Genomic DNA, 11,913 nt, shown 5'->3' on the forward strand with positions numbered 1-11,913 from the left:
GCAGGAGGATTTCTGTGAGTTCAAGGCCAGCCTGGTCTACAGACAAGTTCCATAACAGCCTCCAAAACAATATAGAGAAACCCTGTCTCGAAAAACCAAAAAAAAAAAGAAAATATATATTAATGTTCACATGTATTTAAAGATAATCAGCAGTAAAAGTTATCCAAGTCATGTAAAAAATAATCTGAAAAACCATTCTAAAGTATCCAATAAACTATATGATACATAATATGGAAAAACCTGACACTATTTGGTTATTTGAACGCATACATTAACAATGACTAATGTCAGTTGTCTTTTTTGACCAAGATTTTAAATCTTGCAAGCTTATAGATAAGATATAAGAGTTTCAGCCGTGGAGAGAATTTTTTTATTTTGTCTCAACATTAGGGTCAAAATCTATCTGACAAGTTTATTTAGATGTTTTTCCTCACAAATAAAGGCTCTTATTTCCATTCAAAGACTGACTGTTGATGGTGACGGGAAATCAATAGACGAGCTTCCTTTGATTTGTTTTGACTAATACTCTGTTGGATATTAAAGTTTTCTTCACAAAGGTACAGAAACGAAGGGAAGATAGACAGCATTCATTTGTGGTGGTACGAAACTCCTAAGATTTGTTTTTCATTGTGTTGTCAGTCATATTGATGGTATTCTTAGCACAGCCTTCATATTAAATGAGTTATTCAATGTTCTCAAACTGCTCCTGTGGTCTAATAAATGTTACAGGTTCCCTGTGTTTGCTAATGATATAAACAGGAAGTTGCAGAAAAGGTATAATGGGAAACTTAAAATGTTGCTGTCAAACTGCATTACACTTTTCTCCTCATTATTTTTAAAGGTAACAATTTTATGACCAGTTGTCTTACTGAAAGTTGGTTTTCCATCAGAGTCAAAACGCAACAACGTTATTCTGAATACTACATTCCGTACCTGTTTTAAGCCAGCAGAGTCATTGTGGTACTGACGACTTTGCTTGAAAATAATATCGCTGTTGATAAAGATGATACGCAAAGAAAAGCCAAATTTGCAACCTGACCACTTGCAGGAATATGCACCATCACCATTAATCCTTATACCACATCTCATGCTGCATCCTTCAAGTTCTTTTTCATTGATGGTTCTCGGCCCAATTTCCCTGTGCTGCTGTGCCCATAGCAAAGTCAACCACTGTTGTTTATAAACAGGGGACATCCATTCTAAAGGTATTAGGCGATCTTGTTCAAGAATAGTCATGGAGGCCAGGTCAAAGATGATATGCTGAAACCTCAGTTGTTTGAACACTGGTTGAAATACTAGCCCTTCTTCAGTTTCAAGAAAAGTGGTGTTGTCAGTGCATTCCATGCGCCTGGAAAGCCAGCTGTTGGCATTAGCAAAGAGATGGTTCACTGAACCTTTCCAGCGAGGATTAAAATAAAGGAACATCCATGCTTTTAGGGTGGTATATAGATCAAATTCCTTTTGCACCACGAGTAGATCAGATGATGACACAAGTAGATACATGATCTTTATATCAATTTCTCTGTAAAGTCTAACATTTGGGTGTATCATCAAGTTGCAAGGAAGCCAGTCAAAGCACTGTGACTTTACAGATTTCAATCTATATGTTTCTGCTGTTGTGTAGTATGAACACACAGTTTTCATACTAATGGTTTTCTTCATGGTCTCATTACATTGCTGAATTACCTGCTCTACCTGAAGCAGGCATGCTGCTGCCAGAACATGAGGAATTTGTCGAGGCTTCATTGGCAAGTCCTCGTCCCTGTACAATGAACCAAACACAAAATCCAAGGACCAGATGTTTATGTGATGGTTCTTAATCTCCAGTTCAATAATATCACTGTGCGGTTCTTTCCAAGTATCTTTGAGCATATCAGCAAAGTACCCCGACTGGCATAAAAAAGCTTTGTGCAAAGACCACACTTTCCCCAGAGCATAGATTTTGACATCACTGTCTTCCCCACCCAAAAATAAAGTTTGGTAAGTATACTTAGTTGCGAGCTTCCTTTTCTTTCTGCAGAATATGCCAAAAACTTGCTGTAGGCTTACTACCAGAGATCCGTGAATGCTCCAGCTCGGCCCCAACCTGTCCCAACTGCTCCATTTGCGCTTGCGACTGCCAGACACGCTTCTGGAACCAGCACTGCATTCAGGCTGCTGTGGCTCTGCCAAGCTGGAGTCCTCAGGTCTCCAGACTCGGCTGCTGCAATGTCCCATGGATGAAAACACCTAGAACGTCTAAAGGAGACTGTTGCAGAGGTTTCTCTCCCTTGCCATTACTGGAGTGTGCCAGGACTGCCTGAGCTCACTGCATTTCTCTGGCACAGTCTCAAAAGTCACAGAATGGCAAGCCATTATTCATTGTCTACCCGTGCCCTTGAGCAGGGGCCCCGCCCACTGCCAGCAGTCCTTTTAAAAGTATGGCATGTGACCCAGCTTCTTGTCTTCCTCCTTCTCTTTCCTTCCTCCCTCTTCTCTCCCTTGCCTTCTACCTAATTTCCTCCCTTCTCTCCTTTCTTGTTTCTTCTTTTCCTTTCCCCATTCTCCTTCTCCTTTCCTCTGCCCTCTATTTTTCCTCCATGGTTTCCAAAGGGTCACTCACATATGTTGCTTTAGCTGACCTCACTCACAGTCAATATCCTGCTGCCTCAGGCTTGTAAGCTGAAGTTTTTTCTGTAAACATAACGTCCAGGTTACACCCATCTTGATGAGTGTTAAGGATTGTACACATTCCAACTCATAACCCATGGAGTACCTTAGAACACTCATCTGTAGTGCTGGGGGTTGGTGGCTCATACCTGTAATCCCAGCACTCAGGAGGCAAAGGAGGTGTATCTCTGTGAGTTCGAGTCCAGCCTGGTCTCCAGAGCAGTTCCGGTACAACTTCCAAAGCAATACAGAGAAATCCTGTATCAAAAACCAAAACAAAACAAAAAGCCAAAAAAAAGCACTCAACTGTCAGTTGTATTGATTTTAAATACCAGCAACTTTTAGCAGTTTAAATGGTAGACATTTTTATCGCATATTTTATTATTCTTTTTGATTACTATATAAGACATGTATTAAATCACACATGTGGTTGTATGCGTAGACAAATATTAATTTCATATATGTGGTTGCATGCATATTCCCCAAATTTTTGTGTATGCTTTGCCTATTCATATACAGGTTTAAAAACATTTTGTTGGCATTGTAAGAGCAAGGTATAATGGAGAGTTAACTCCATCCTCAGAAAAAGCCTCCTTAAGAAATTCGCCGTGTGGCACAAGGCTGATTCAACTCCAGCCAAAGGACCATAAACATTTCCAAGGAGAGCCCATCCTGGTCAAAATGACCCCATATGGATGGTCAGGCAATGACTAGTTTGATAAATAACATCTTGTCACAACTGTTCTTTCAGGCAACTCTTATTAAAAATTTAGAAATTCCTCTATCCCCATATCAATGAATCCAAAGGTCACCTACTCTTACCCAATCCTGAACAGCCAAGGTAAGTACCACACTGCTTGCGGTTTTATTCCTTTATAAACCCCTTCCAATTCAGGTCAGACACCCTTTTTTGCAGCTGCTATGCCAGTTTCCTGGACAGGGTCACTGGTGAGGCTCATAACTTAACATTAAAGTTTGCCTCAGTGAGTCAGCTCCTTGGTGGTCTCTTTTTGGGGTCTTACAAACGTGGCATAACAGACATTAGGCTCATTATAAATCCAATTATTTGTCATATGTGTACAAGTATTCATGGTTTATGTTTTTGTTTTATTGATTTGCAATTTATATATATTTTTCATTTTTAAATTCAAATTCCAATAAGAAACAAGGTTGCTTCACATGTCAATTCCAGGTCCCTCTCCATTTCCCAGAAGCAGGTAAGAATAAAGGATTGATAGTCTAAAGAGCATGAAAAACTTAGCATTCTTTAAGTCTGCATCTGTTTTCAAAACTGATTTGAACATTTTCTTTCCTCTAGGACATGTTGCCCTGTAACTTGCCAATCTATGCTTGTTAATTCTCTATCTGTATGATAGTTTGCAGAGGTAATAAGAATGTTCATTCACTGTCTTGCCTGCTCTTTGTCATCTCTGCTTATTATGAATCTGATATTGGTTGAATCTACATAGGTTTTGGGACTGTCATTTTATTTACACTGTTAGTTTATAGGAATAATCTGTAAGAAGAGTGAAGATAAAACTACACTAGATGTTATTAGGATCTTTGATCACAACAGTGTCACTACAAGTTTTGGATTATACTGGCACCATGGGCCTTTTACTCCATCCAAGTGGCACTTCTTGTTTTATTCTTTATTTATTGGCTTTTGTGTTGGGTCTTTCTTCTCTAATGTTTTCTCAGAAATGCTTTGAATCTATTTAGTGTTTTACAAGCCTGTTACTTTAAAAAATCTCTAATATAAAAATTCCACCTATGAGGGGGAAGTTTAAGCAGAGATGGGTAGAAAAATCGGTGACATAAGGTTAACCAAAGTGTTACCAGAAGCTAAGGATACATTACAAAGACATATGGAAACTTACTGTTTTATAGTCCAATTCAAAGCATGTTAGTTACAACAGAGATTTAGAGGGTAGATATCCTATATGTCTGCATAGCGCTTCTTCTGAAAGTCAAGCAAAAACCAAAACAAAACCAAACAAAAACCTCAAAATATCTCAGTGCCAGATGGGAGATACTTCCACATGGTTTGTTTGGTCAGATTGTCCCCAGAAGTCTCCAAAACAATACAGGTTCTTATACTCTGTTTGTTGGCCCACCATACCTAGTTGATAAGACCATGTTACTGAAGACAAAACACACCTAGCTGGCAAAATTAAGCTGGAATGGTTCTAGAAACTTCCTTCATGCCAGTTAGCTTTCATAGGAGTGGAATGTGCAATGCAGGATGCTGGCAGAGTAATAGCATCAACATCTTTACCCAGACATGAAATCTATGAGTTAAAATACCAACCCACCAGGTTGCTTGCACAGTTAGTGGCATGGCTGTTTATAGCAGGTAATGTATCTATGATTGGATTTGAGGCCCATTCCACAAGAGGGAATCCATACCTGGTACTCTCAATCTGGTCAGAAACCATGACTGAGTAGGTCTTCAGACTAAGAGCAAAACATAATACTTCTATTTATGTAAACTGTCATGGTGAAAAGCTCTCTTCTAAGTATCTATGTTTATATTCATAGAGAAATGCCACCCCAGTGCTCTATAAGAAAATGTAAAAAATGGAAGATAAGAAGGGTTATGGAAGACTGTCATTTTGGCACAGTACAGCCAATGCAGATATGACTTCAATAGTAGTGAATATATGCAATAAGTCAATGCATGACTAAGCCTCTCAATAGTCAACCATGACCTCCCTTAATGAAATAGCTACTGGTGGATTCTGAGGGATGTACAGCAATTATCTTCAGTTGTAAATCCATTGAGCCTCACCTACCCCTACCTCCCATTCCAGACTTCAATCCCAATGACTTCAAATCCATGATCATACAAGAGATATGGGTTACTATTGGGTTCTCCATAAAAAAATCACTGTGTGAAAGAGAACTAGATGGAGGAGAGGTTTGGTAGAAGTGGGAGGGAGACTATAAAGGATAGCTGGTTTACAGCAATCTGGATATAATTGTCAAAGAAAAATTCAATAATAATTTTTAAGAACAGAGAAAAAACTCTACCCAAAAGTTGGACATCAACTTGGGCCACAGAGAAAGAACATGTATGTTTCCAGTGGTTCCCCATGGCTTCATATGTAGTGATTCCATTACTAGACAGTTAATGTGGTTTTAAATTTGAACCTAGAGGTTTCTTCTTCTTGAATCATGAGTGTCAGATGACAATAAAGACCATTTGACCAATGACATACATCACTTAATTCTACTTCCTCGGTTCTTATATATTATTTTCTTTTGCAATCAAAAACCCATAGTTATTCTTTTTCCCTTTATTGAAAAGTTATTTTCTCTCAAATCATATAGTATTACATAACACAACTTGGTTATGGTTTTCCATCCCTCCTCTCCTCCAAGGCCCTCTCTAACTCCCGTCCCATCTGGTAGCACTCCATTTCTTTATCTCACTATAATATAAACCGGCATCTTAGGGGTAATAATAAAATACACTTTAATAAGATAAAACAATACATAGCACATTGGAGTCAGGCAAGGCAGACAAACAGAAGAAGAGCCCATGAGAAGGCACAAGAAACACAGACCCACTGGGTGGTGGTGACACATGCCTTTAATTCCAGTCCTCAGGAGGCAGATCTCTGTGAGTTGGAGGCCAGCCTGATCTACACGATGAGTCACATGATAGACTACAAATCTACACACAGAAACCATATGTTGAAAGGGAGAGAGAGACAGAGACAGAGGGAGGAAGCAAGAGGGAGAAAGGGAGGAAGGAAGGAAGGAAGGAAGGAAGAAAGGAAAGAAAAAATAAACAGGGACCCACAGTTTCTACACTCAGGAAACCTATAAAAACACTAAAATGGAAATCATAATACATATGCAGAGGACCTGGAGCAGGCCGATGGCCCTGTGCTTGCAGATTCAATCTCTGTGCATTCATTTCAGCTTTGATCAGTTTGGTTTAGTGTGACTTGTTTCTTGATATTCTACATCCCTTCTGGCTCTTACATTCTCTCTGCCACCTCTTTCTTTCCCAAGGTTCCCTGAGACATAAGGAAGGGATTTTTGAAGTCATCCAATTTAGAGCCGGTGTTCCAAGGGCTTTCAATCTCTGAGTAATGTCTGGCTGTGAATCTCTATATTTGTTCCCAACTGCTGTAGGAGGAAGCAACTCTGATGATGACTGAACAAGGCACTGGTCTATGAGTATTGCAGAATTTCGTTAAGAGTTAATTTATTGCTAAGGTTTCCCATCCCCACTTTGGAAAAGTAGCTAATGTTTGGTTTTATTCTAGGTCCCTGGTCTATATAATCAGAGTTCTTGGTCATCCATCAGTGTCAGGTATGGATTCCATCTTGTTAAGGAGCCTTAAGTCCAATTGGGTATTGGTTGGTTATTACCACAAGTTTGTACCACAATTGCCTGATTATATCTTGCAGGCAGGACACCATCCAAGAATTGTGGCTGTCCTGGTGTTTACATCTCTTGTTTGGTAGTATACAGAGTACCAAAAAACATTAGAACATAAGGGTAAAGGATGTATGTAGGCGTCAGCTCAACTTCTCTATTTTTAAAAGTTGCATAGGTGCCATCTTCAGCAAAGGGACCGCAAAGTCAGTTTGTGGAGAGCAACCTAAAGTCTTGGCAGCAACCTCTGTTGCTTGGGGACTGTTACGGATCCCTCTGGCCAATAATTCAATTTGATGAAACCCAGTGTCAATACTTGGAACTTCACTTGTTGAGGAGATGAGCAATTGGGGCTCTGTCTCCCCCATCATTTGGTGATTTCATTTAGATAGCCTGCATATATGTACATATCAATTGAGAAGATACTGTTTCAGGTGTCCATACTATCCCTCAAATGTCCCTGAATTTTTAGCTGTTTCTCCACATCTTCATTTTTCTCCTTCAACTCTCCACATCCCTACTTGATCTTCTGTTTGCAGTCCCTGCCCCCACCCTATTCTAGTTTCCTTTCTTAATGTGATCTATCTGTACCCCCTACTTACTTACTCTATATCTAATCTCACTGTTTCTATTAATTGTAGCTCTTTTATCATTGACTTCATTGCTAATACGCACATGTAATGGAATATATCCCATATATGCCTTTCAGGGTCTGGGATACCTCACTCACAATCATTATTTTTTGTTTTGTTTTTATTAGTTTCATCCATTTACGTGGAAGATATTGTTGTCAGTTTTAAAAAGGGTTGACTACTGCTCTATGGTATAAATGTACCATATTTTCTATATCCATTCTTCTATTGAGGGCCTCCTAGGTTGTTTCCACTTTCTGGTTAATATAATAGAACAGCATGGTAGGATGAAGCATCATTTTGGTGTGTACCAAATTGGGTGTAGGTAGATTTCCATTTTGCTTAGGAATCACCAAGCAGATTGTCACAGTAGCTATACAAGTTTGTCCTCCCGCCAGCAATGCGTGAGTGTTTCCCTTACTTCACATCATGTCCAACATGAGCTGTCATTTGTGTTGTTGATCTTAGTCATTCTAAAAGTTGTAAGATGGAATAGCAGTGCAATTTTGATTTGCACTTCCCTGATGACTAAGGATGTTGAATATTTTTAAGTGGTTCTCAGATATGTGAGTTTCCTCTATTGAGACATTTCTATTTAAATCTATATCCTATTTTAATTGGGTTATTTGTTTTTCTTGACTTTGAGTTTCCCGGGTTCTTTATATGTTTTGGATATTAGTCCTCTCTCAGCTGTGGAGTTGGCAAAAATCTTTCCCCACTCTGTAGGCTTCCTCTTTTTCTGAATGACAAGAGTCCTTTGCCTTACAGAATTTTCTCTGGTTCATGAGGTTCCATTTATTGACTGTTGATCTTAGTGCCTGTGCTACAGATGTTCTGTTCAGAGAGTCGTTTCCTGTGCCTATGAGTTTAAGGCTATTCCCCACTTTCTCTTCAATTGGGTTCAGTGTGTCTGGTTTTATGTTGAGCCCCTTTGAACAACTTGGGCTTGACTTTTTGCAGAGCGGTAGGTATAACGAATTTGCATTCGTCTAATTGCACCCATCTAGTTTGACCAGCACCATATGTTTACGGTACTGTCTTTTTTCCAATGTGTATTTCTAACTTCCTTATCAAAAGTCAGTTGTTCATAGGTATAATGATATATATGTGAGTCTACAATTCAGTTCCATTGTTCAATAATGCTGTTTTTGTTACTCCAGATTCAAAAACAGGATCCATCTCCAGAACAACTTGAATTTAGGGAGAGTGATACCTCCACCAACTTCTTTATGTTCAGGAATGTTTTAGCTATCCTGTTTCTTTTTGGTAATTTTATATGAGGCTAAGAAGTGTCCTTTCAAGGTCTGTGAAGAACTGCCTTGGAACTTTGATGTGGAATACATTGAATCTGTAAATTGCTTTTTAGGATAGCCATTTTTGCTCTGCTGATCCTACTGATCCATAAGCATTGGGGAACTCTCCAGCTTAGGAAAACTTCTTCAATTACTCTTTTTAGTGTCTTAAAATATTTGTCAATCCAAGTCATTTATTTGCATGGTTAGAGTAACCTCCAAAATATTTTATGTTATTTGAAGATAGGTGTTGTTTCCTTAATTTTTCTCAGCTTGTTTGTCATTTGTAATTTTTGTGAGTTAATTTTGAATCCAGATACCTTGTGTCGCCTGTAAGAATTCCTAAGTGGAATTCTTGGGGTCATGTATGTATTCCATAATACCATCTGCAAATAAAGATATTGTGACTTCTTTCCTGTCAGTTTATATCTGCTTAATCTCCTTGAGTTGTCTTATTTTTTCTAAGTCCTCAAATGCTACCTAGAGTGTGAAACTTGTCTTGTTCCCGATTTTAGTGAAATTTCTTATGGTTTTCTACATTTTAGTTGGTGTTGGCTATGAGCTTGTTGTAAATTGTCTTTATTCCATTGACATGTGTCGCTTTTATACTTAATTTCTTGAGGACATTCATCATGAAGGGGTGTTGAATTTAGTCAAAGCTATTTTCTGCATCTAATGATGATATCACATAGGTTTTCCTTTTAGTTTATTTACATGATGGATTACATTTCTTGATATACATATGTTGGACTATCCCTGGGTCTCTGGGATGAAGCTTATTTCATTGTGATGGGTGATTTTTGATGTGTTCTTGTGTTTGGTTTATGGGGATTTTATTGAATATTTTGAAACCTATATTCCTAAGAGAAATCAGTTTGTAATTCTCTTTATTGTGTCTTTATGCAGTCTGGGTCTCAGGATAATGAACTGTGACCTCTTTAAATGATTAGACAGTGTCTCTTCTTTTTTATTCTGGGAATATTTGGAGAAAATTGGCATAAACACTTTTTTGAAGTCTCGCACAGTTCTTGCTTTTTTGTTTCTGGTATAATGCATTTTTGTTTGTTTGGAAGACATTGACTACTTCTGTTGCACTGGGGGACATAGGTCTGTATAAATTGTTTTTCTGATCTAGATTTATCTTTAGTAAGAGCTATCTACAGAGAAATTTTAACACTTCTTTAGGTTGAGTACAGGTTTTAAAAACATGTCCTTAAGAACCTCTAGATTTCCTGAGTGTCTGCAGCGTGTTTGTATCCTTTTCCATTTCTAATTTTGTTAATTGGCATATTCTCTCTCTCTCTGCCTTTTAATTAATTTTGTTAAGGGTTTGTTGTTCTTATCGATTTTTCTCAAAGAATGATCTCTTTGTTTCATTGACTCTTTGTTTCTATTTGACTGATTGTAGCCCTGAGTTTGATAGATTCTTGTCTTCTAATCCTTTTTACCATGATTTCTCCATTTTTTCCTATGGCTTTCAGGCATATTATGCAGTTGTTAGTATAGGATCTCCTCAGTATTTTGTATTTAATTTATTTATTTATTTTATTTATCTTTTATATAGGCACTCAGTACTATGTACTTGTGTACTTATCTCTTAACTTTTTTTCATTGTGTCTCATAAGCATGGCAATATTGTGAAATCATTTTCATTCAATTCTAGAAAGTCATTCATTTCTTTCTTATTTATGTCTTCACCCATTTCTCATTCAGTAGAGAGTTGTACAGTTTCCATGGATTTGAAAGTTTTCTGTGGTTTATTTTGTCAATGATATCCATTTTTAATATGTGGTGATCTGATGGAATCCAGATAGTGATTTAGATTTTCTTGTACCTGTTGAGATTTATTTTGAGTTTCAGTATATGGTCAATTTTGGAGTTGTTTGGAAACTGCCTTTGTGGCACTGCAGTCTGAGCCAGCCCAGCTGCCTGAGGTTCCTACCTGAGAGGGGTATTGTGGATGAGAGAAAGGCTCACTAAAGAGGTTAAGAATTCAAGACAGAGACACAGGGTAGCTGTCAGGAAGGTCATTCAATCCATACTGAATGGGCCCTTAGCTTATTCTTTAACGATCTTATGTATTCAACCAACAGTGAGGAAAAATGGCAGAAGACTTCCATTATCAGGCATAAAGTACAAAGAGATTTATTCCCTTAATCCTCCAGATATTTGGTAGCCACGCCTGCCATCCTACGTTTAGGGTCCAAAGTAAACACACCTGGGCCCAATTCTATTGTTATTAGATGATTTATGGATAATAAGATAGATTTGAACACTCTGAACTTGAAGCCAGACATAATGGACTCCTTTTCATGGGTCTTGACATGTCTGCTGCCAGAGGAAGCCCCTCTGATGATGACTGAATGAGGCACTGATCTATGATTATAGCAGGATATCAATATGTAATGATTTGTCAGATCAGTACTGTTTAAATTACCCTAGGACTCTGGGCATTTTAGTCTCTGGTACTTGGTTATCCACGTAGGTTATGTGTGGTTTTCTTCTTGTATACTGGGCCGTAAGTCAAATTAGACATTGTTTGGCTACTTGGACATTTTCTGCGTCACCATTTCCCTGGCATATTTTGGAGGCAGGACAGATTGTAAGTCTGAAGTTTTGTGGCTGCATTGGTGTTCTCTTTTCCTTTTGTTAGTCTTTTCTCTGTTGTCCAGAGTATCTTCCCTCACCAAAGAGACTAGAACATAGGGGTGAAAGTTCCTTATAGTCAGCAGTTTGAATTCTCCATGTTCAATGTGCTGTGTGGGTGTTGTCCTCAGCAATGTGGGACATACTGTCAGTTTTCAGAGTGCGACCACTTCTTTGTCTTAGAAGAGGCCTGGGTTGAGGATATCCATGGGATACCATGGGGCAAAAACTCAACTCAATATTATAGAAATTAGCATCCTATCTGATGTGGAGTTGGTAAAAACAAAACAAAACTGCTTTT

General features: G+C 38.3%; 1 protein-coding gene across 1 annotated transcript; it reads right to left on the minus strand.

Annotated features, from left to right (window-relative positions):
* Positions 1-358: 358 nt before the first annotated feature.
* On the minus strand, positions 359-2,253 carry LOC121139808 (germ cell-less protein-like 2). The gene has a single exon (XM_040743802.1). It carries the CDS (start codon positions 2,215-2,217, stop codon positions 724-726), a length of 1,494 nt encoding a protein of 497 aa, XP_040599736.1. The 5' UTR covers positions 2,218-2,253; the 3' UTR covers positions 359-723.
* Positions 2,254-11,913: the final 9,660 nt, after the last annotated feature.

Source organism: Mesocricetus auratus, unplaced genomic scaffold, assembly GCF_017639785.1.
Source record: "Mesocricetus auratus isolate SY011 unplaced genomic scaffold, BCM_Maur_2.0 Super-Scaffold_100003, whole genome shotgun sequence".
Taxonomy (NCBI): Eukaryota; Metazoa; Chordata; class Mammalia; order Rodentia; family Cricetidae; genus Mesocricetus; species Mesocricetus auratus.

Coding starts and splice junctions, on each gene's coding strand:
- LOC121139808 (XM_040743802.1), bottom strand. CDS start 2,217: ATGGGACATTGCAGCAGCCGAGTCTGGAGACCTGAGGACTCCAGCTTG.